The 23238-nt window shown below is 35.0% G+C and overlaps 1 protein-coding gene across 1 annotated transcript in view; it reads right to left on the reverse strand.

Moving 5' to 3' along the window:
- Nucleotides 1-978: 978 nt before the first annotated feature.
- The window catches only part of LOC132729121 (von Willebrand factor A domain-containing protein 5A-like), a gene marked incomplete at its 5' end in the record, with an annotated part of 48600 nt that continues 26340 nt past the window's right edge, over nt 979-23238 (reverse strand). The window contains 6 exon segments of the mRNA XM_060714863.1: nt 979-5764; nt 8328-8449; nt 12511-12555; nt 20060-20150; nt 21304-21342; nt 21801-21851. Of these exon segments, the coding sequence (XP_060570846.1) occupies nt 5585-5764; nt 8328-8449; nt 12511-12555; nt 20060-20150; nt 21304-21342; nt 21801-21851 (528 nt within the window).

Raw genomic sequence — 23238 nt, forward strand, 5'->3', positions numbered from 1 at the left:
TCAAACTGTAAACAAAATATATTCTACCCTATAATGCATTGTTGTTGTTTTTAAAGGCACATTATGCCTCAGAAATGAATAATTTTTCCCAACTTTAGAAAGAGCAAACATGAGTTTTAAGTGTCGCCGTGAAAATGCTGATAGTAATGCTCTAGCTACTTGGAAACGTAATTAGATTGTATCATGTATAATGAACCTTGTCACATTACATGTGTGTAATGATAAGAAATATATATTTGAAGTAGATACCTTAAAAAGTAAAGAAGTTATGATATTTCTTAAAGAAAATCCTAAGTTCAAAGAGAGATAAATCTGTAAATATTGCTTCAAGAGTTATGAACCTTGTCACATAAAATGTAATTGATGATAAGGAATAAGTATTTAAAGTTTGAGGTAACCAAAAAAAGTTATAGTAAAAAATAACATTTTTCAAGTAAAAAAAATCTAAGTTTATGGGGAGATAATTCTTGCAATATTGGTGCTAGAGTTATGAACCTTGTCACATAACATGTTGTTAATAATAAGGTACATATATTTGAAGTATGAAGTTGATCCCTTAAGAAATAAATGAGTAACAGTAAAAAATAGTATTTTTAAGGAAAATTCTAAGTTCAAGGGGAGATAAATCTGAAAATATTGGTGCTAGAGTTATAAACCTTGTAAATTAAGATGTGGTTGATGATAAGGAACATGTATTTGAAGTTTGTAGTTGATACCTTAAGAAATGACAAAGTTATAGTGAAAAATATTTTACTGCACCAAAACTTTAATCTGGACGCGGACGCCGGGGCGAGTAGGACAGCTCTCCATATACTTCGTATAGTCAAGCTAAAAAACTGTTAAAAATGCAGTTTATGAACTTTTGGTGGCCGGATCTAAGTCATTGCTGTTACCGATACTCAGTAAGATAGACCTTCTATTCTTAAAATTATCAAGCTAAGAAATATGGTATAATGAAGGCATAGTAATAACAAATGCAAGTTTATGTAAAGTATATTTGATTGTTCTACATTGGAGAGAAAGATTATGTAAATAATTTTAACATAAGTAAATATTATGTACTGTAAAAATAACTTGAAAAAAGTAAACTTAGTAAGAGACAAAAGTCAATATTACCCTGTCTACGCTAATAAATATTGTCATTGTATACAAAAATAAAACAATTCAATCTCATAATACATTTCTAAATAACAAGAGCGCCCTATTGACCCAAATCGCTCACATAAGCTATGTTGCTATTAACATGTTATAATTTCTTTCATACAAAAGTACAAGCCAAATATCTAAAAATTGGCCATGTAGTTTCTGACAAAATTCAATTTTTTGCGTAACTCTATGTAAACTAAGTGGGCTAATTTTCACCACAGGGGAATGATTATGTAACTTTTGTAGAAAACCCTACCATATATCTAAGGTTTTTAACAACAACATTTCAATTTGAAAGTTTATTCTTAGATTCTATGACCTACATGTACATTGTACCAAACTCCTAGCATTTATATAATTATCATGCAGGACCAAGAGGAGATCATTCCTGTGAAGTTTGGTCAAAATCCACTTTGTAGTTAGCTGGTGTTTCAAGACATGGTGAATAAAAACAGACATTATGCAATCACAAAAACTCCCTTTTGAGCATTGAGTGTTCAGGCAAATTAAAACAACCAGCTGTAACAGCATAAAATCATATAAATCAATTGTATAAAATGACTTTTTTAGTGCTAAAATGACTATAAAATCAAAAGTTAAAAAAGTTACAAAAGTTATCAGAAGTTAAAAAGGTCAAGAACAGTATGTAAAATCAAAATTCTAACACTCACGTGAATTTGTCACTTTAGACAAAGAAGGAAAAAAACCGGTGTTAAACTGTCAATAAACACTGGTTAGGGACTACTTGTATATGCGGCTGTATGTTTTCACCCTCGATTATATAGTTTAAAAAGCCTTTTAAATCAACAATAAAAAGTATTTTTATTAATATTTTCAGTTCTTATAATGTTTTCATTTCATACAATACCGAAATAATATCTCACATACACTAATGCCACATATTTGATTCATATCAGTTAATAAATATTTTAACAAAACAGCGCCAATCCATAAGCAGCGTAATGACGTCATTCTAAGTAAACAACTCATTTATAAACAAGCTGACGTTATTTCATACATACAAGAAAGATAAATGGGGCACTGGTGTAAACACAATACGACGTAAGTTTTTATTGTTGAAAACTTGATAAAATAATGTTTTTTTCTTATTATTTCTTTTCTTTAATAATTTCTATATCTTCGCAACAGTAGGGTGCGAAAATTGAACAGTGTTATACAAAAATCGGCACCGGAAGTTATTTCCGCTTGAAAAAATAACATTAGTGATCTCCCTTATTTTATCGTGTTAGAATCGAAATAACATCGACCTGAGAGGTGTATATCGGCTATTTAACACCGGTTTTGTCGTTTTGATGCAAAAAAATTAACCACTCAGGCCTACTGCCTCGTGGTCAATTCCTATGCATCAAAACTCCAAACTGGTGTTAAAAAGCCGATATACACCTCTCAGGCCAATGTTATTTCTTAATTAAGGCCCCCAACCCACGGTTACAAGTTTAAACGGATCAGTTCCGATTTTCATTTGTAAAGTCGTTTACGAAATTTTTTACCCTTTAATCAAAATGACAATATTGTCTTACAAAAAATATTAATCATTGCCCGTTATCATGGATTTTATCAATTCATATTGGTTGATTCCAAAGTAAAAAACTGAAAATGGGTGGTTACAACCCTCCACACAGCATCATTATCGCTCATGACATAATACATTCTTGGTAAAGTTGATTTACCGTACCTTTGATGCTCAAAAGAGCGAAATGGGGATACAATGCAGAAAATTTGTTCCGACTCAATCCTGATGAGCCCTGAAAACTATTTATTTGTAATTATATTAAAAATAAAAAGTAAGTCATCATTTGGCTGCTTGAATACATGGTAGTATAGTATATAGAAGTATCGCCGTTTAAACGGTATCGTTTCGGTTCTTAACAATCGTGTAAATGTTTCAAAAAAATTGTTAACGTGAGAGCCTTAATCATAATATGTAAAAACAAGAGCCGGTTGAAGCGGGTGATGCTCCCCAACTAGGTTTTGGACACAGAAAAGTATATCTTTTGTAGTTTCAGAGTTATGTCCCAGACAAAGTTCAAAGTGTGATAATTCAAAACTTAGGCAGGGCAGAGTTACTGTTCTTTGCACTGCACTTCTACTCAATGAGATCTATCTACCAACTTGCGCGTGACACATCGTCTCAATATGGTGATCATTTCTGTGAAATCGTTGTAAAATCCGACTTCAAATAAAGTTATGGGCCAGACACGATTTTGCTGCAAGGTCATGCTGTGACCTTGACCTTCAAAGTAGCGACCAAAATGTTGCGCGTGACACATTGTCTCAATATGGTGATCATTTCTGAGAAATAGTTGTAAAATCTGACTTCAAATAACGAAGTTATAGGCCGGACACGATTTTGCTGCAAGGTCATGCTGTGACCTTTTGACCTTCAAGGTAGCGACCAAAATGTTGCCCGCGACACATCTCAATATGGTGATCATTTCTTTGAAATAGTTGTAAAATCTGACTTCAAATAACAAAGTTATAGGCCGGACACGATTTTGCTGCAAAGTCATGCTGTGACCTTGACCTTCAAGGTAGCGACCCAAATGTTGCGCCTGATACGTCGTCTCAATATGGTGATTATTTCTGTGAAATAGTTGTAAAATCTGACTTCAAATAACGAAGTTATGGGCTGGACACGATTTTGCTGCAAGGTCATGCTGTGACCTTTTGACCTTGACCTTCAAGGTAGCGACCCAAATGTTGCATGCGACACTTTGTCTCGATATGGTGATCATTTCTTTGAAATAGTTGTGAAATCTGACTTCAAATAACGAAGTTATGGACTAGACACGATTTTGCTGCAAGGTCATGCAGTGACCTTGACCTTCAAGGTAGCAACCCAAATGTTGTGCCTGACACTTCGTCGCAGTATGGTGATTATTTCTGTGAAATAGTTGTAAAATACGATTTCAAATAACAAAGTTATGGGCCGGACACGAATTCAGGACGGACTGACGGACTACTCACAAAATGGTACTTATGTGACTTTTCTTTTGATCTTTTTGGCCATTTTTAGTCACACAAGGCTGAAAAAAGACACACAAGTAAAAACATAATGAATAGGATCAAAGATAATTTACTGTTACCCATTGTTCTCCAAGTCACACAAGTACCTCTGGGTTTGTATGGACGGACGGACAACCCGACAACTATATGATCCCCCGAAATTGGGGAGCATAACAAGTACAAATTAAAATAGTAATGCTTTCTTCAGATGTTTTTTTTTGAGATGTAAAAATAGTACTTAAAAACAAGTTTTAACAAATCTGTTATGCTCCTAAAATTGTTAAAGTAGCCACAATACTTATCACAATCAATTGTAAATGACAAAAAATACATATACAAACATATCACAGACAGTTTTATTTGTATCTAAATTAAAACTTCTAAAAATACAAATATATTCCCCTGCATAATATTTTGATTATAATATGATTTCTAGACAATAAAGCTCATTAACCATTGAAATTGCATGCTTCTGTAAAGGTTATACACAAGTGATTCACCATACACAAATTCTTCACAGTATAACATCCTACACAATTAGCCATTAGCCACAATGGAACATCCCACAAAAGTTCTACACAATGGAACATCCCACACAAATTCTACACAGTGGACATTGGAACATCCCATACAAATAATTCACAGTGGAACATACCACAAAAAATTCTCACAGTGGAACATCGCACAAAAAATTCTCACAATGGTACATACATGTACCACACAAATTCTTAATAATGGAACATCTAATACAAATTCTACACAGTGGAACATACCACAACAATTCTCACAGTGGAACATCCCACAAAAAAATTCTCACAGTGGTCCATACCACACTAATTCTTAACAATGGAACATCCCACACAAATTCTTCACAGTGGAACATACAACAAACAATTCTCACAGTGGAACATCCCACAAAAAAATTCTAACAGTGGTCCATACCACACTAATTCTTCACAGTGGAACATACCATACAAATTCTTAACAATGGAACATCCCACACAAATTCTTTACAGTGGAACATCCCACACAAATTCTTCACAGTGGAACATCCCACACAAATTCTTAACAATGGAACATACCATACAAATTCTTTACAGTGGAACATACCATACAAATTCTTTACAGTGGAACATCCCACACAAAAGCTTCACTTCACTAATAAATCTGCTGATGGAACTTATATTCTATACATAAATCACTCATTTAAATATTCAATAGCTACTATAACACAATGGAATGTGTACAATACTCTACTAAAATAAGCATACAGAAGTATTTGCAACAGCTTAAACCGCCAGAAAGATTTTGTCCATCAATTAGATATTATAACATCTTATTCAAATAAGAAAATGCAATAGTAGTAATTGATAGACTTGCACTATTTCAAAACGTTCATATAACAAAGGGATCAGTGAGTCCAAAAAGCTTGTGTTGTTTGTTGAATGACCTCCTCTACTGGTGTTATCTGACTCTGAGATGACATCCAGGACAATGCTTTAGTTTCTATCATCTGCCATTCATCTTGCCTGTGTGGGTACATCTCCATTAGCCATCCTAGTACAATAGCTGTACATACAACACTTAAATCCTGAAGAAAAAAACCCACCACAACATAAAAACGTCAGAACAGTAACTGAATATTGATAGGCTCTCATATGAATGCTGGCAGTGACAATGATAATTTGCCAGTAAAACCAGTACTGAACCTGGCTAGTTTGTTCATTAATGCATACAGTAAGTGATAATTTAACATATTTCAGTTGCAGTGAATATCTTTTGATGTTTATTTAAAAAAAAAAGAAAATACTGTTAGTATAAACAAGAGCTCTTGACAATTCTTAGTGAAGAGCCTGGATAATGCAAAGTTTACAAAGTTCAAAAAGGGCCATAATTCTGTCAATATCCATGTCAGAGTTATGGCCCTTGGTCACAGATCTCCTATTATGCTCTCAATAATTGTGTGAAGTTTTAACCAATTTCCTTCAATACTTTAGGAGAAATCAACTTGCATGCAAAATCTTAAACAAAAATGTGACTGTGACACCAACATGTACACCTTTGTGTGTACAATAGCTCTTCTCTATATGCTGTGAACAGTTGAGCCAAAAACTAACATTGTTAAACATAAACAAGAGGGCCATGATGGCCCAAAGTCGCTCACCTGTATATAGGCCCCTGGAGCGGGGCCAGTTTAAACCCCAGGGCTTTTATTTGAACAAACTTGGTTGTATATGTATGCATGCATATATATATATATAATATATATATATATATATATATATATATATATATATATATATATATATATATATATATGTGTATATATATATATATATATATATATATATATATATATATATATATATATATATATATATATATATATATAAATATTAAATATATATGTGTATATATATAATATGTATATATCTAAAAATATATATATAAATATAAATATATATGTGTATATATATAATATGTATATATCTAAAAAAAAAAAAGTCAAGCTAATGAATGACCCCCGGGGCAGGGCCAATTTTGACCCCAGGGCTTTTTATTGAACAAACTTGGTAGACACCCATGAGAACATGTTTCATGCTAAATATCTTAGCTCTAGCTCTTTGAGTTCTTTAAAAGAAGATTTTTTAAGTTTTTACTATATGCACATAGGGAAAATCAATGACCCCCGGGGCGGGGCCAATTTTGACCCTAGGGCTTTTATTTGAACAAACTTTGTAGACACTCATTAGAAGATGTTTCATGCTAAATATCTTAGCTCTAGCTCTTTGGGTTCTTTAAAAGAAGATTTTTTAAGTTTTAACTATATGCATATAGGGAAAATCAAAGACACCCTGGGGCGGGGCCAATTTTGACCCTAGGGCTTTTATTTGAACAAACTTGGTAGACACTCACTAGAAGATGTTTCATGCTTTATATCTAAACACTAGCTATCTGGGTTTTTTCAAAGAAGATTTTTAAGTTTTTAAGCTATACACAGTCATATAAGGAAAATCAATGACCCCCGGGGCGGGGCCAATTTTGACCCCAGGGCTTTGATTTGAACAAACTTTGTAGACACTCACTAGAAGATGTTTCATGCTTAATAGCTAAACTCCAGCTATTTGGGTTTTTTTAAAGAAGATTTTTTAAGTTTTTGCTATACACATATAAGGAAAATCAATGACCCCCCGGGCGGAGCCAATTTTGACCCCAGGGCTTGTATTTGAACAAACTTGGTAGACACCCATTAGAACATGTTTAGCTCTAGCTCTTTGAGTTCTTTAAAAGAAGATTTTTTAAGTTTTTACTATATGCATATAGGGAAAATCAATGACCCCCTGGGGCGGGGCCAATTTTGACCCTAGGGCTTATATTTCAAAAAACTTGGTAGGCACTCATTAGAAGATGTTTCATGCCAAATATCTAAGCTCTAGCTCTTACGGTTTTTTAGAAGAAGATTTTTTAAGTTTTTCTTATTGGTTGCCATGGCAACCAGAGTTTTTAATGGAATTTAAATTTTTGAACAACTTTGAAAGGGGTCCACCTAAGGATCATTTCTGTAAAGTTTGGTTGCAATTGGCCGTGTAGTTTAGGAGGAGATGTTGTTTGAAAAGTTTGACGCCATTTTTTGAAGGACGTACGATGCACGACGGACGCAGAGTGATGACAAAAGCTCACCTTTGAGCACTTGGTGCTCAGGTGAGCTAAAAACTTACCTGGTTATCTGCCTTTAAAAATACATTCCAATTTTAATAGTGAACAAGTAATTCAAGTTTAAAACAAACCATTTGATAGTTTTTGACAAATGGACGTTACCAAAAAGGTTAACTTGTGGTGGAAATTTTAAGTTGAAAACCTGGCAGAATACCAAAAAGGTTAACTTGTGGTGGAAATTTTAAGTTGAAAACCTGGCAGAACTTTGCAAAACAATTGATAATCTATCCTTTGATAAAGGTTCACATTTTTCATCAAGAAAATGTTAAAGTTTGAAGTGCATGGCTTACACAGTTTCTGAGAAATGGACCTTCACAAAAAGGTTAACCAATGCCAGTTTTGACAAGAGGGTCAGTACATGTAGGTTCACTTTTTTTTCTTCTTAAATAAATGAATTACATAGACTGTTGCAACAAATACTTCAATTTCAACCCTACCTTAGAAATGTCCATTTTTTCCACATCCTCTTGTACAATACCAACTAGTTGTAAGAGCTCAGCAGATATTATCCACTGTCCTTGAAACTGCTGTAGAGATAACACTGTCATCATCTGATCATCTGAAGAACAAGTAATTTTTCTTTTTTAAATAATCCTACAAATATTGTACTATCAAAAGCATATATCAACAATGAATAAATAAACAAAAGCATGGACAAAAGTTTATTTGTGATCAATTTTATTTGTGAACAAAACTAACAAGATTTGAATAAGATATTTATGAAATCATTTGCCTTTGATTGTGAAAATAATTCATGGTTTAATTATTCAATGAAAGCTGTAAATCTGCATTAAATTTTCTAATAGGAAGTTGCTAAAAGAACTGACCTTTTTCAGCTTATGTTATAACAAGATATGTTTGTAAAACATGTATGCCCCCTATCGGCAGCCAATTTGTCATGTGATCAGGTTATTATGCATGACTTCTGACCCAGTGAACAAACAATCAATAAGGGTTATCTAATATCTACTGGTCATGACTAGTCACAAGATTATAATTATTGTGACCCCATAGGTTGTGTGCAGCAATTTAAGTTATTACAAATCTTACCAAATAATATATCCATAAATTTTATGAATCATGTAGGCCTCATTAATGACAGCCAAGTTGTTATATTACATCAAAATACACTTCAAATGTGTATACCAAAAGCATTTTTAGTTTAATATAAAAAAATCAACCAAGGCAACTTGAGTTGTTGAGTTATTGGTCAGAAACCATCATTAAGTACAAGGTCAATATGACATTGACCCATTGACCCTAAAATCGATAGGGGTCAATTACTGGTCATGACCAATCATCATACCAAGTTTGAAGTTCCTAGGCCTAAGCATTATTTAGTTATTGATCAAAAACCGTTTTTTACCTACAAGGTCAATGTGACCTTGACCTTTGACCCCAAAATCAATAGGGGTCATCTGCTGGTCATGACCAATCACGATACCAAGTTTGAAGTTCCTAGGCCTAAGCGTTCTTTAGTTATTGATCGGAAACCGTTTTTACCTTCAAGGTCAATGTGACCTTTACCTTTGACCCCTTTACCCCAAAATCAATAGGGGTTATCTGCTGGTCATGACCAATCATCATACCAACTTTGAAGTTTCTAGGCCTAAGCGTTCTTAAGTTATTGATTGGAAACCGTTTTCACCTACAAGGTCAATGTGACCTTGACCTTTGACCCCAAAATCAATAGGGGTCATCTGCTGGTCATGACCAATCATCATACCAAGTTTGAAGTTCCTAGGCCTAAGCATTCTTTAGTTATTGATCGGAAACCGTTTTACCTACAAGGTCAATGTGACCTTGACCTTTGACTTCTTGACCCCAAAATCAATAGGGGTCATCTGCTGGTCATGACCAATCACGATACCAAGTTTGAAGTTCCTAGGCCTAAGCGTTCTTTAGTTATTGATCGGAAACCGTTTTTACCTTCAAGGTCAATGTGACCTTTACCTTTGACTCCTTTACCCCAAAATCAATAGGGGTTATCTGCTGGTCATGACCAATCATCATACCAACTTTGAAGTTTCTAGGCCTAAGCGTTCTTAAGTTATTGATTGGAAACCGTTTTCACCTACAAGGTCAATGTGACCTTGACCTTTGACCCCAAAATCAATAGGGGTCATCTGCTGGTCATGACCAATCACCATACCAAGGTTGAAGTTCCTAGGCCTAAGCGTTCTTAAGTTATTGATCGGAAACCGGTTTTACCTACAAGGTCAATATGACCTTGACCTTTGACCCCTTGACCCCAAAATCAATAGGGGTCATCTGCTGGTCATGACCAATCACCATACCAAGGTTGAAGTTCCTAGGCCTAAGCATTCTTAAGTTATTGATCGGAAACCGTTTTTACCTACAAGGTCAATATGACCTTGACCTTTGACCCCTTGACCCCAAAATCAATAGGGGTCATCTGCTGGTCATGACCAATCACGATACCAAGTTTGAAGTTCCTAGGCCTAAGCGTTCTTTAGTTATTGATCGGAAACCGTTTTTACCTACAAGGTCAATGTGACCTTGACCTTTGACCCCTTTACCCCAAAATCAATAGGGGTTATCTGCTGGTCATGACCAATCATCATACCAACTTTGAAGTTTCTAGGCCTAAGCGTTCTTAAGTTATTGATTGGAAACCGTTTTCACCTACAAGGTCAATGTGACCTTGACCTTTGACCCCAAAATCAATAGGGGTCATCTGCTGGTCATGACCAATCACCATACCAAGGTTGAAGTTCCTAGGCCTAAGCGTTCTTAAGTTATTGATCGGAAACCGGTTTTACCTACAAGGTCAATATGACCTTGACCTTTGACCCCTTGACCCCAAAATCAATAGGGGTCATCTGCTGGTCATGACCAATCATCATACCAAGTTTGAAGTTCCTAAGCCTAAGCGTTCTTAAGTTATTGATCGGAAACCGTTTTTACCTACAAGGTCAATGTGACCTTGACCTTTGACCCCTTGACCCCAAAATCTATAGGGGTCATATGCTGGTCATGACCAATCACCATACCAAGTTTGAAGTTCCTAGACCTAAGCGTTCTTTAGTAATTGTTCGGAAACCGTTTTTACCTACAAGGTCAATGTGACCTTGACCTTTGACCCCTTGACCCTAAAATCAATAGGGGTCATCTGCTGGTCATGACCAATCACCATACCAAGTTTGAAGTTCCTAGGCCTAATCGTTCTTTAGTAATTGATCGGAACTGTTTTTACCTACAAGGTTAATGTGACATTGACCTTTGACCCCTTGACCCCCAAAATCAAGAGGGGTCATCTGCTGGTCATGACCAATCACCATGACAAGTTTGAAGTTCCTAGGCCTAAGCGTTCTTTAGTTATTGATCGGAAACTGTTTTTACCTACAAGATCAATGTGACCTTGACCTTTGACCCCTTGACCCCACAATCATTAGGGGTCAACTGCTGGTCATGACCAATCACCATACTAAGTATGAAGTTCCTAGACCTAAGTGTTCTTTAGTTATTGATCGGAAACCGTTTTTACCTATAAGGTCAATGTGACCTTGACCTTTGACCCCTTGACCCCAAAATCAATAGGGGTCATCTGCTGGTCATGACCAATCACCATACCAAGTTTGAAGTTCCTAGGCCTAAGCGTTCTTTAGTTATTGATTGGAAACCGTTTTTACCTACAAGGTCAATGTGACCTTGACCTTTGACCCCTTGACCCCAAAATCAATAGGGGTCATCTGCTGGTCATGACCAATCACCATACTAAGTTTGAAGTTCCTAGACCTAAGCGTTCTTTAGTTATTGATCGGAAACCGTTTTTACCTACAAGGTCAATGTGACCTTGACCTTTGACCCCTTGACCCCCAAATCAATAGGGGTCATCTGCTGGTCATGACTAATCACCATACCAAGTTTGAAGTTTCTAGGCCTAAGGGTTCTTTAGTTATCACTCGGAAACCATTTGGTCTACGGACCGACAGACAGACAAATGCAAAGCAATATACCCCCCTCTTCTTTGAAGTGGGGGCATAACTATACACAATAGGGTATTACTTAAAAAAAATACATACTTAGGGTCATTGATATTGGATAGTAACCACAAAGACGTGTTAGCTACATGAGATATGAAGTTGCATTCAAAAGCTTAAGGGTTTTCTAACATAATGGGATTGGAAACATTTTTCCAAGATTTGTGTTCCATCTGATGTAGGTCTGAAACTTGTATGCAAATTTTCAAATCATTCCCTCACCTTGTTTTTTACCAGAATAATTATTTCAAGTGTGCAAAATGACCCCAAAGTACTCAAATCAGGCTTAGAATGGCACTTACAGTTGATTTTCAATATTTAATTCTGAGTATCCTTTGCAGATATTACCATGGTAAGTACTTCACTTGATCTATGTAAAACTTTCAAATTTTATGATTTTATACGTTTGACCTCAGTGGAGGTCCGTTAAGGAAATACTATACTAATGCCATGGTATTATTTCAACTTTTCTTCTAATAGCTAAGGTTCAACAAACAATGACTTAAAACTTCATAACTAGTTATCATCAAAAAAAATGAATAAACTTTCATTTTAAATTTTTAAACACTGAATTTTTTTTGTGAACCTAAAAAATGTAAACACTATAAAAACATACCATCCATTACAAGAACAGCCCCGCCAGAGTTATCTGATACACATGCTGTAAAAAAAAAGAGTCGTAATAATTTTTATTTACTGAACATATTTCAATGTTTTTATATCACCAATAAATTTGATGGTTTACTGGTGAAAAAAATACACCTTAAATGCCCCCATATAAACTATTTCAGGTATAAGATGGCACCTGTAATGCCTGAAATAATAATCTTCAATACAAGAGCTTCATGGCTTCTTTGTACAGTGTAACAACCAAAAGTAGTCAGAGACAAAAGTTCCTAAGTTAACCTCAAGTCATAAAAGCATCTTGATGTGTGTTTAACATTATATTATACATGTATCAAATTACAATGATATCAAATGATGATAATTTTTATTCTAATATTCAGAAAAGTATTGGAAAAGATGAAACTAAATTGCATCGCTGATTCTCAGTGTTTAAGTTTACATAAATTCATTATATAAATTTTGGCACTTGGTTGTAAGATAATCCAAGTTTGTTTGTTTTTTGTTTTTTTGTTATTTAACCAGATATGGAGGGGAAACCATTGTTATCAACTGGGTTGCCCTATTGGAAAAAAAAGCAACAGGAATTGTTAGCAAGAGGGCCATAATGGCCCTGAATCGCTCACCAGAAACAAGTGTTTTTCAGTGTTCGAATTAACTTTTCGAATGAACTTGCAAAAGGCAAGTCAAACTTAACTTTAACTTCCTCATCTAGTTATGTAGTTTCACAACACTGATTGTTTTTTTCTTTCTTCATAATAAACAAGAGGGCCAAGATAGCCTTAGATCACTCACCTTACCCATCATTTCATTGTTCAATATATAAATTGAAATACTTTGTCCTAATATTTTGGAAAGGCTTTGTTAAAATTATCGATTGCATTACACACTTGACATGTTCAGCTCCTCTTCATAATCCTTTACAAAGTAGTAGGTATTTATTATCTTCTTGTAATATATGGAAGGAATTAAATGCAGGTACAATGAACTTTTGCTATGTCATGTTGTTACTAAAATAAATTGTAGATATGTGTTTTACAGGAGAGAGTTTCATATAAGCTCCAAGCTTTCTACTCAATCCTGAATGAAATTTATATATTGTAATATTGTAATATTGTCTGTAAATATTGATGAAGAAATAAATATTGTTTAAACCAAAATTATTGTACCGAAAACAGAATTAAAATAGGTCAAACAATATCAAAGATATCAAAAGTAGGTCAGCTGATATCAAAATTCAATTCAACATCAGAAATTACACACCTGGTCCAAATTTCATGTCTGTATGTCATAAAACAAGAAAGTAGGTCAAATGGTTTCCAAAATATCAGTAACAGCTCAACTGATACCAAATTTAAATTATGCACAAGAAACATATTTCAGGTTCAACAGAGTGTCCAAAAATTTATTGAAATGTGCTTTCTCTAAGTTTGAACAAGTTTGAATCCAATTAAACAAAAAATGAAAAAATTACAACAATTTTTAACATAATCTAAAATAAAAAGTTGAGAATAAAAACCCATTTTTGTTAGTAAGGTACATGTAACAAATGTAATTTTTCCTTATTTCTTTAGGCCTAATTTTATTTCCGAGGAGAATTTTCTCCACTGAGTAAACTGACCTACAACTGACCCTACAGAAAGATTAATACTCTGATGCAATAATGTCAAAATTTTAGAGCTGAAAGTTATTTACACAAATGGAAGATGGTTTTTATTTGTTTGGGTCGTCAGACCAAACAAATAATGGTAGCGAAATTTCAGAGTCTGATGCTGTTAATTGCAAATGCCGAAAGTAGGCCGCTTTTTTGAAGCGGTTACTTCCCTTTATATGTACACTAACGCCGAAAAAATTCAGGGGAGATCACTGCGTAAGGATGGTCAAATGACAGGCGCATTAATTTTTAAGCAAAATTATTCCCGAATGGTCGAAGATTTCTAATATTGTTTTATCCTTTATAGATATACATGCTTATAATAAGCTCCATGATTATTAACATCTGTGTTAAACAACAGTAAGCGCAGAAATAATAAGGGTTACAAACCCTAATTTAGAATAATTTGGTTTTCTTCAGACCTTTTACAAATCCTTAAAAAGTGAAAAAGAAAATGTAAAAATAAGATTATTTCTCTAAATATTACATATGTGACATCCCCCCCACCCCAACCTACACATAAACAAGAGGGCCATGATGACCCTTAATCGCTCACCTAAGTAGATGGTTCAAAAGAACAAGATTGACCTCTCATTTGAAAGTTTTTTTTTTTAGCTCAGGCAGCAACCTTGATCAGCAGACCATAACCATTTAAGCAATTTTATTTTATAAAGGAATATCAAACCAACATTTATGTAAAGTTTTATCAAAATCGACCTCATAGTTAAAGTATAACGGTTTTTCCTATATTTAGCTCTGGCAGCCATTTTATTCTGCACACCGGTACAATTTTAGTAACTATGGTAATGGACTGCCAAATGATCATTTCTGTAGAGTTTTATCAAAATCTATGAGTACACATTTGGGGATAAAATGTCATATAACACTTTTTTATTTTTTGCTCTGACAACCATCTTGTTCAGCAGATAGGAATCATTTAATCAATTTTCATAGAAAACTATCGTAGGACTCATTCCTGTAGACTTTCATCAAAATTTACTTCATAATTAAGAAGTATTGGTAGATCTGGTGGAACTAGAACTGCCACTGTCATGGCGTGAATACCCCCACATACCACTTTGTCAGAATCAACAGTGGCCATTTAGAGCTCAAGGACAACTTCCCTGCCAAATCTGAGGTTACCAAGCCAGTGCATTGCTAAGTTATGTATTCTACATGCTTCAAATGTGAAAATGTCAAAATCAATACACTGCGGACAGGCGTTCTTAAGCAATTGAGGGGAAAAACTTATTTTTTTGTCAAGGTCCCTGTGACCTTTGACCAAGTGACCTCAAAATCAATAGGGGTCATCTACTAATCATGACTAACCTCCATGTTAAATATAAAGACTGTGGGTCAAAGGAATCTTAAGTTATTGGGCGGATAAGCTTTTTAAAGTCAAGGCCCCTGTGACCTTGACCTTTGACTCGGTGACCTCAAAATCAATAGGGCTCATCTACTAATCATGACTAACCTCCATGCCAAATATGAAGACTGTGGGTCAAAGGAATCTTAAGTTATTGGGCGGACAAGTTTTTTGAAGTCAAGGCCCCTGTGACCTTGACCTTAGACCTGGTGACCTCAAAATCAATAGTGGTCATCTACTAATCATGACTAACCTCCATGCCAAATATGAAGACTGTGGGTCAAAGGAATCTTAAGTTATTGGGCGGAGAAGCTTTTTGAAGTCAAGGCCCCTGTGACCTTGACCTTTGACCCGGTGACCTCAAAATCAATAGGGGTCATCTACTAATCATGACTAACCTCAATGCCAAATATGAAGACAGTGGGTCAAAGGAATCTTAAGTTATTGGGTGGACAAGCTTTTTGAAGCCAAGGCCCCTGTGGCCTTGACCTTTGACCCAGTGACCTCAAAATCAATAGGGGTCATCTACTAGTCATGACTAACCTCCATGCCAAATATGAAGACTGTGGGTCAAAGGAATCTTAAGTTATTGGGCCGACAAGAAAAAACCGACGAACAGCCGGACGGCCGGACTTCTGGACAGCCGGACGGCCGGCCGGACGGACAAGCTGATTCCAGTATACCCCCCTTACAACTTTGTTGTGCGGGGGTATAAAAAGATAAAGGGCCATGATTCCTCCAAATTAAATAAATATAAAAAATCCCAGTTTATATGTACCAGGGCACTTTGTGACAATAATTTTGTGAAAAATGGTTGAAATCCCTTCAGAAATTTTTTAGAAGTAGAGCGCAGGAGTATTTATTCATTTCATTTGTCAAAATGCAACAACAAATAGCCATAACTCTGCATAAAAGGATGAAGTAAAAAAAAACGTAATAAAATACCAAAAGTCGTGAAAATAGTTATTCGATGGTCTAGTTGAAATTCTTTGAGAAATTTAGAATAAGTTACGCACAGAATTTTTTTTTGAGTCTGCCTGCCAACATTCAATAATCTTATAACCAGTATTTTCTTTCAGAAAAGCTAGCTGGAAGAAACAAGAGGGCCACGATGGCCCTGAAATCGCTCAACTGAATATAAAACTCTCCATGACAAGGAACATATATTTGTACTATTGTAATCTATAAACAAAAGCAGATATAAAATCTAAATCTAAAACTGATATCACAAAGTTCATATTTGTATCTGAAATTCAGTGCATGTGTAAAAACATTACTGACTGCTATTGCTTAGGAAAAACAAGAGATGTGTACATATACACGGTGATAGGGCGATTACCACAACTTTTCCGCGCAACGTCAAAATATCATCCTTCTGACCGAGACACCGTATATTTCTGGACAAAATATTAATGGCGGGATAAACAAATTCCAGGTAATAGCTTACAAAATATCTTACTGCTGGACATTGCAAGATTATTCCAATTGTTTAAGTATTCCATCGAATTTTTGAGACAATTTATTGTTAATCTAGCACATTACAATTCACACAAAAACACATACTTCGAAGAAATAGTGTTTACAAAAGATCGTGTGTACCTCAACATGACTCGTACTTGTCACAAAAACATGTGTTATAACGACGATGTCTTTGTTCTGTGACCTAACGAGCTCGGATATTTATTATTGTTAACCCTAAGTTCAAGTTCCATACAAAATTGTGTGTTTCTATCGTAAATTTCAGGGAATATTTGTTGAAAAAAGGCCTACTGACCCGAATATTGGAGCACCGTACAACACTGAATTCAAACACCGCATTCTTTTTCCGTTAGACCGATAAATACTGGAACCGTCTTCTTTTGAATTATACAATAATCTTACAAATATGTTTTATAATAACTTTTATTTGATGAAAGTTTGATGAATTGTTTACTTGCTGTTATGTTATGTTGCTGTTATATCATACGTTATGTTATGGAACATTTCTGAAGGTGATCTGTGTAAAAATAATACTACCAGTTAGATAAGTGCAATGGTATCTATATATAGATAAGGATGTCTTTTCCTTTTCGAACTTATTCAAACTGATAAACCCCACATGGAAAGATTGAAGATCTTGGCAGACTATACCATCAAACAACATCGAGAAACAAAAGAAATGAACTATTTGTTAATGGGAATTTCTTATTGCATACTAATTTGATAAAGTTGCAAAAGTCATAACACAAATTTTCATGGTGTAGTTTTTGCAGGAACCCGGGCAATATTTCCATAATCTCTTCATCGTCTCCAATGTGCTTTTTTAAACAATCTTTTGCGAAAGTTTGACTTCATATTCTTTTTCTTATGTGGTGCGTTACGCATATCGTCCTGAAATATAGGGAGGCGCTGATCCATTGGCGTACTGCTAATATCAGAAGACTTAGTTGGGCGCTCTACAGTTGCTGCAGTATATGAAGCTTTGCCAATTTCGCACGTTGCTTTGGCTTGTTCAGACATAGGTTTGAACGTCTTCTTTTTCTGAAAGCAAACATTAATATCAAAAATCAACGGTGCTAAAAAGACAAAAAAATGCGGTGATTTTAAGGAGGAATAATGCGGTGCCCTAATCTTATGATTGACAAAGTTGTGCGGTGCCTTAAAATACACACGTGGAAACATGAAAATCATACCAAATATACAAAAAACGGGTTATTTATGTATTGTAACTTGTTCATACGACAATTATGTACATATTTATATTGTATTTTGACCAGTTATATGAACTGAACGGACTAGAAATACATTATATTTCGTAATCAAAGCAAGATTTTTTTCAGTATGCCCTAAATGTTTTCACTATCCTGACTTAATTAATGAAGCATTTTGCATGTAGTAAAGATAAATAAGTTTCAAATTAAATGGCACATTCGATGAAAAAGAAAAAATGATGAATTTACCTTGTCTTGAGCAAATTATATGCTGTTTTCGTCTCGGTTACAGGCTTGCTGTCCATTTTGTACCACAGAAATATACGGTGTCTCGGACAGAAGTAAGATATTTTGACGTTGCGCGGAAAAGTTGTGGTAATCGCCCTATCACCGTGATATAAGAAAAATCAATGACCCCCTTGGGAGGTGCCAATTTTGACCCCAAGGGATTCAATTTGAACAAACTTGGTAGACACTCATAAGAAAATTTTTCATGCTTAATATCTAACCTATAGCTCTTCAGGTTTTATTAAAAGAAGATCTTTTAAGTTTTTACAATGTACATATAAGGAAAATCAATGACCCCCTGGGGTGCGGCCAACAAATTTTAATCTTAGGGTTTTTATTTGAACAAATTTTGTAGACACCCATTAGAAGATGTTCCATGCTTAATATCTAAGCTCTAACTCTTTTTCTTTTTTTTAAAAGAAGATTTTTTTGTTTTTTACTATATACAAATAAGGAAAATCATTTGACCCCAGGGCTTTTATTGACCCAGGGCTTTTATTTGAACTAACATGGTAGACACTCACAAGAAGATGTTTCATGCTTAATATCTAAGCTCTAGCTCTTTAGGTTTTTAAAAGAAGATTTTTTAAGTTTTTACAAAAGACATATTAGGAAAATCAATGACACCCAGGGCAGGGCCAATTTTGGCCCTAAGGCTTTTATTTGAACAAACTTGATAGACACTCATTAGAAGATGTTTCATGCTAAATATCTAAGCTCTAGCTAAGATAGTTTTTTTTAAAAGAAGATTTTTTTAAGTTTTTGATTTCGGTTGCCATGGCAACCAGAGTTCGGCATGGAATTAAATTCTTTGAGCAATTTTTAAAGGTGACAACAAAAGGAACATTCCTGTGAATTTGGATGAAATTGGCTTTGTGGTTTATGAAGAGATGTCGTTTAAAGTAAAAGCTCACTGGTGAGCTTATACTAAATAGGGGGCCTCCGTGTCCGAGTGGTTAAGGTTGCTGACTAGAGATCACAGGTCCTTCACCGCTGTAGTCTCGATCCTCACTTGGGTCGAAATCTTTCATGTGAGGAAGCCATCCAGCTGGCTTTTGGAAGGTCGGTGGTCCTACCCAGGTGCCCGCTCGTGCCTAAAATAATGCCCGGATGGGGCACCTGGAGTCTTCCTCTACCAATAAAGCTGGAAAAAAATCGACGAAAAATCTCGGTGGGACGCTCAAGGATGGCCGACTTGAGTGTACTGTCGCTCATATGGGCTTTCTGGCGGCGACCACAAATAAACGCATTAAAAAAAATAAAAATAAATAAATAGCATTCAGAAATTATTTAGTTGATGAATTTTATAATTGTGCCAGCCTCACCCTCTCACCTTATGTAACCCTGAACAAAAATCAAAATGTAAATATAAATATTCACGATAATGAAATAAAGAAGAAATCCGAGCTGTTTTGAGAAGAACCGGAAATATTGTAGAATTAATATTGGGTAAAATGTTAAAAATAGCGACAGACAGTCTAGCCTAATAAACCTAATAGCTATGGTTCTTATAGAAATACAAGCTAAAAACTTGAACACTTACCAGCCAAGGAAGACTGATTTTTTAATTTTTTACAAAACAAGTTCTTTTTTAGTTTTCTTTGTGGTGATCTCTCCTCCTCCTCCTCCTCCTCCTAAAATCAAAATCATTTATCAATTTTAGTAAGGCAATTTTAATATATACCATAGTTTATGTTAGAGTATATCCCATAAGGAAATTATCAAAGATATGTAATTTTTATAAATGTCTGAATAATCAAAACCAAAGGTCATTAAAAGCACTTTATTCTTACATACTGAATTACAATATTCCTTATAAACTAGAAATGTGTCCATAGGACACGGACGCCCCCACACACCACTGTTCTGTCAATCTTATGACTCTAGGTCAAATATTTTTTGGACTACATGTGCCACAAGTTGAAAACTAAAAATCAACAAAGGGCCATAATTCTGTTAAATTTGGTCGCAGCAAAAATTCCTTCCTTTACTTCCCTCTACACACTAAGGTTGTTCATCCCTGGAAGTTTAAGCAAAATCTGCCATCCGGTTTAAGAGGAGTTGAGTTCACAAAATTTCTATATGTTATATAGTGAAAAAATCAACACAGTGTTATAATTCTGTTAAATTTGGTTGCAGCAAAAATTCCTTCCTTTACTACCATCTACACATTAAGGTTGTTCATCCCTGTAAGTTTAAGCAAAATCTGCCGTCCGGTTTAAGAGGAGTTGCGTTCACAAAATGTTTACATAGTATATAGTGAGAAAATCAACAAAGGGCCATAATTCTATTAAATTTGGTTGCAGCGAAAATTCCTTCCTTTACTACCATCTACACATTAAGGTTGTTCATCCATGTAAGTTTAAGCAAAATCTGCCATCCGGTTTAAGAGGAGTTGCGTTCACAAGATTTCGGGACGTACGGCCGGACAGACGTACGGACGGACGGACAAGTGCAACGCTATATGCTCCAACTTTGTGGGGGCATAAAAATTATCATAACTCACCCTTATTCAATTTCTATAACTCTTACAGATTTAATTAACATTATTCATAATGATTATTTATAATTTATATGTATACCAAATAACTACTTTTCTAAAAGATCAGTTGCTTTATCATAATATATGCTTATTATGTTTGCTATTTCACTCATGTACTGTAACATTTCAATTTCTAATTATTATAACTCATGCATGTTGAATAACTACTATTTGTGTATACAATTTATGATTCACAATATCTAAATAATCATTACTGATGTATATCGTATTACTACTATTAATACCTGTTGTTCTTTGAATTTGTGTGCTGGTCTCCTCTCCTCCTAAAATTATACCATAGTTTATGTTAGAGTATATCCAATAAGGAAATTATCAAAGATATGTAATTTTCTGTACGAAATCTGCTGTGGTCATAGTATTATTTTTACAATAGCTTTAGCTCTTACATTTGGTTTGCTATTTCTAATCATGGTCATGCAACTACATAGTTAGGTAAAGAAGCAGACGCTTGTTTTGGTTGAGTCTATTATGTTTTGTTTATCATAATAATAATTAATTACATTCCATGAAAATGTTTAAAGATATAAAATATCTCATGACATGTTTGTTCATTTTACATTACACCTTTAATGCAGCAAACATAAAAAGTCTTCACAAAAAGAAGTATGCAATCGTACCTATATTACATACAAATGTATGTAATATTTTTCTTGTTTATGAATGTCTTCAAGGTCATAGAAAAAATCTTTATTCATACATACTGAATACAATCATAACTGACCTTTCTTCCTGCAAATTTTCCAGCTAAAATCTCCTCCTCCTCCTCCTCATCCTAAAATCAAAATCATTTATCAATTTTTAGTAAGGCAATTTTAATACACTCAGCAAAAATAGAAACCTGACAGTGTATATTTTATTATTATTTTCAGGAAATCGATGACGGAAATGTAAAAACGAATGTTGGGCATGAAAAAGAGATGCATGCAGGAATTTGATCTGCATTTTGTTGTTTATTAATTATGTTTAAGTTTGTTAAATTACACTAGTTCTAAGGAAAGGGTCAAATTCATTTTATCAATTTTGTGGCTACAATGTTTTGACTACATGCAGATAGGTTTTAATCATTTCATTAACAGTTTTAAAATGCATGCGATTTTTTCATTTAATTCAAAATCGGTTGTGGCCATCTCTGGCTCTAAGTAGTGCTTCAATGTGTCGACACATAGAATTGACGAAACGTTGAACAAGGTTATATGGAAGATTGTTCCATTCCGCTATCAAAGCATTAATGTCAGTTGGAGGATATTCTGTGGGGCGTGATGTGGTCGGACATTTCTGCGAAGCACATCCCAGATATGTTCCATCAGATTCATATCTGGAGACATTGCTGGCCATTGCATAGTATTGACGTTGGCTGCAGCTAAGCGAGCCCAAGTTATCCTCGCCATGTGAGGACAGGCGTTGTCTTGTTGGAATAGCCTCGGCATTCAAGACTTTGTTGATGTATCTCTGGGCGTTTAAGTTGCCATGTATAACAATCAGCCTGGTCTTTTGCCCACCTATTATCCCACGCCCCATACCATGACGCTTCCACCAAAGAAACGATCATGCTGTCTAACACAGACAGGTGCAAACCTTTCGCGCTTACAAATGTAAATTCTTACAAGGCCATCGGCATGACTGAGATTGTAACGAAACTCGTCTGAAAACAGCACAGTATTCCAGTCACATAACCTCCAATGACAATTCACACATGCCCACCTAATACGGGCCTGACAATGGCGTAAAGTTAGAATACCACCTGTATATGGGCATCGCGTTCTAATAGGGCGATGTTGTGCACATAGCTTGTGCAGTTATGTTTAACGCGGGCGCAGTCAAGGTCGCCCATCTTAACCTGTCACGTGAGTTAAAATAATTGCCCTGTCGTCCCTTTGGGTAGTTGCCCTTGGTCTACCTGGCCTTGGACGATAGTACATCAACTGTAAGTCTATAGCTTCTTACAAGTTCATGAACTGTGTTGCGACTACAGTTAAACGTTCTACTCGCGTCAACAACAGATGCCCCACCCAGTAGCATTCCATTGCTTGATTTCTCTCTGTTTCTGATAAACGTGGCATTGTGAAAGCTATCAACTTTAGGTTTGAATAACACTAAATTTTTACTGGACACATGTAAAGTGCCTTACATCACTGTCTATTGACATCGTTCAGCATGCA

Source organism: Ruditapes philippinarum, unplaced genomic scaffold (genome assembly GCF_026571515.1).
Source record: "Ruditapes philippinarum isolate M1 unplaced genomic scaffold, ASM2657151v2 ctg3616_1_1_1_1, whole genome shotgun sequence".
NCBI lineage: Eukaryota > Metazoa > Mollusca > Bivalvia > Venerida > Veneridae > Ruditapes > Ruditapes philippinarum.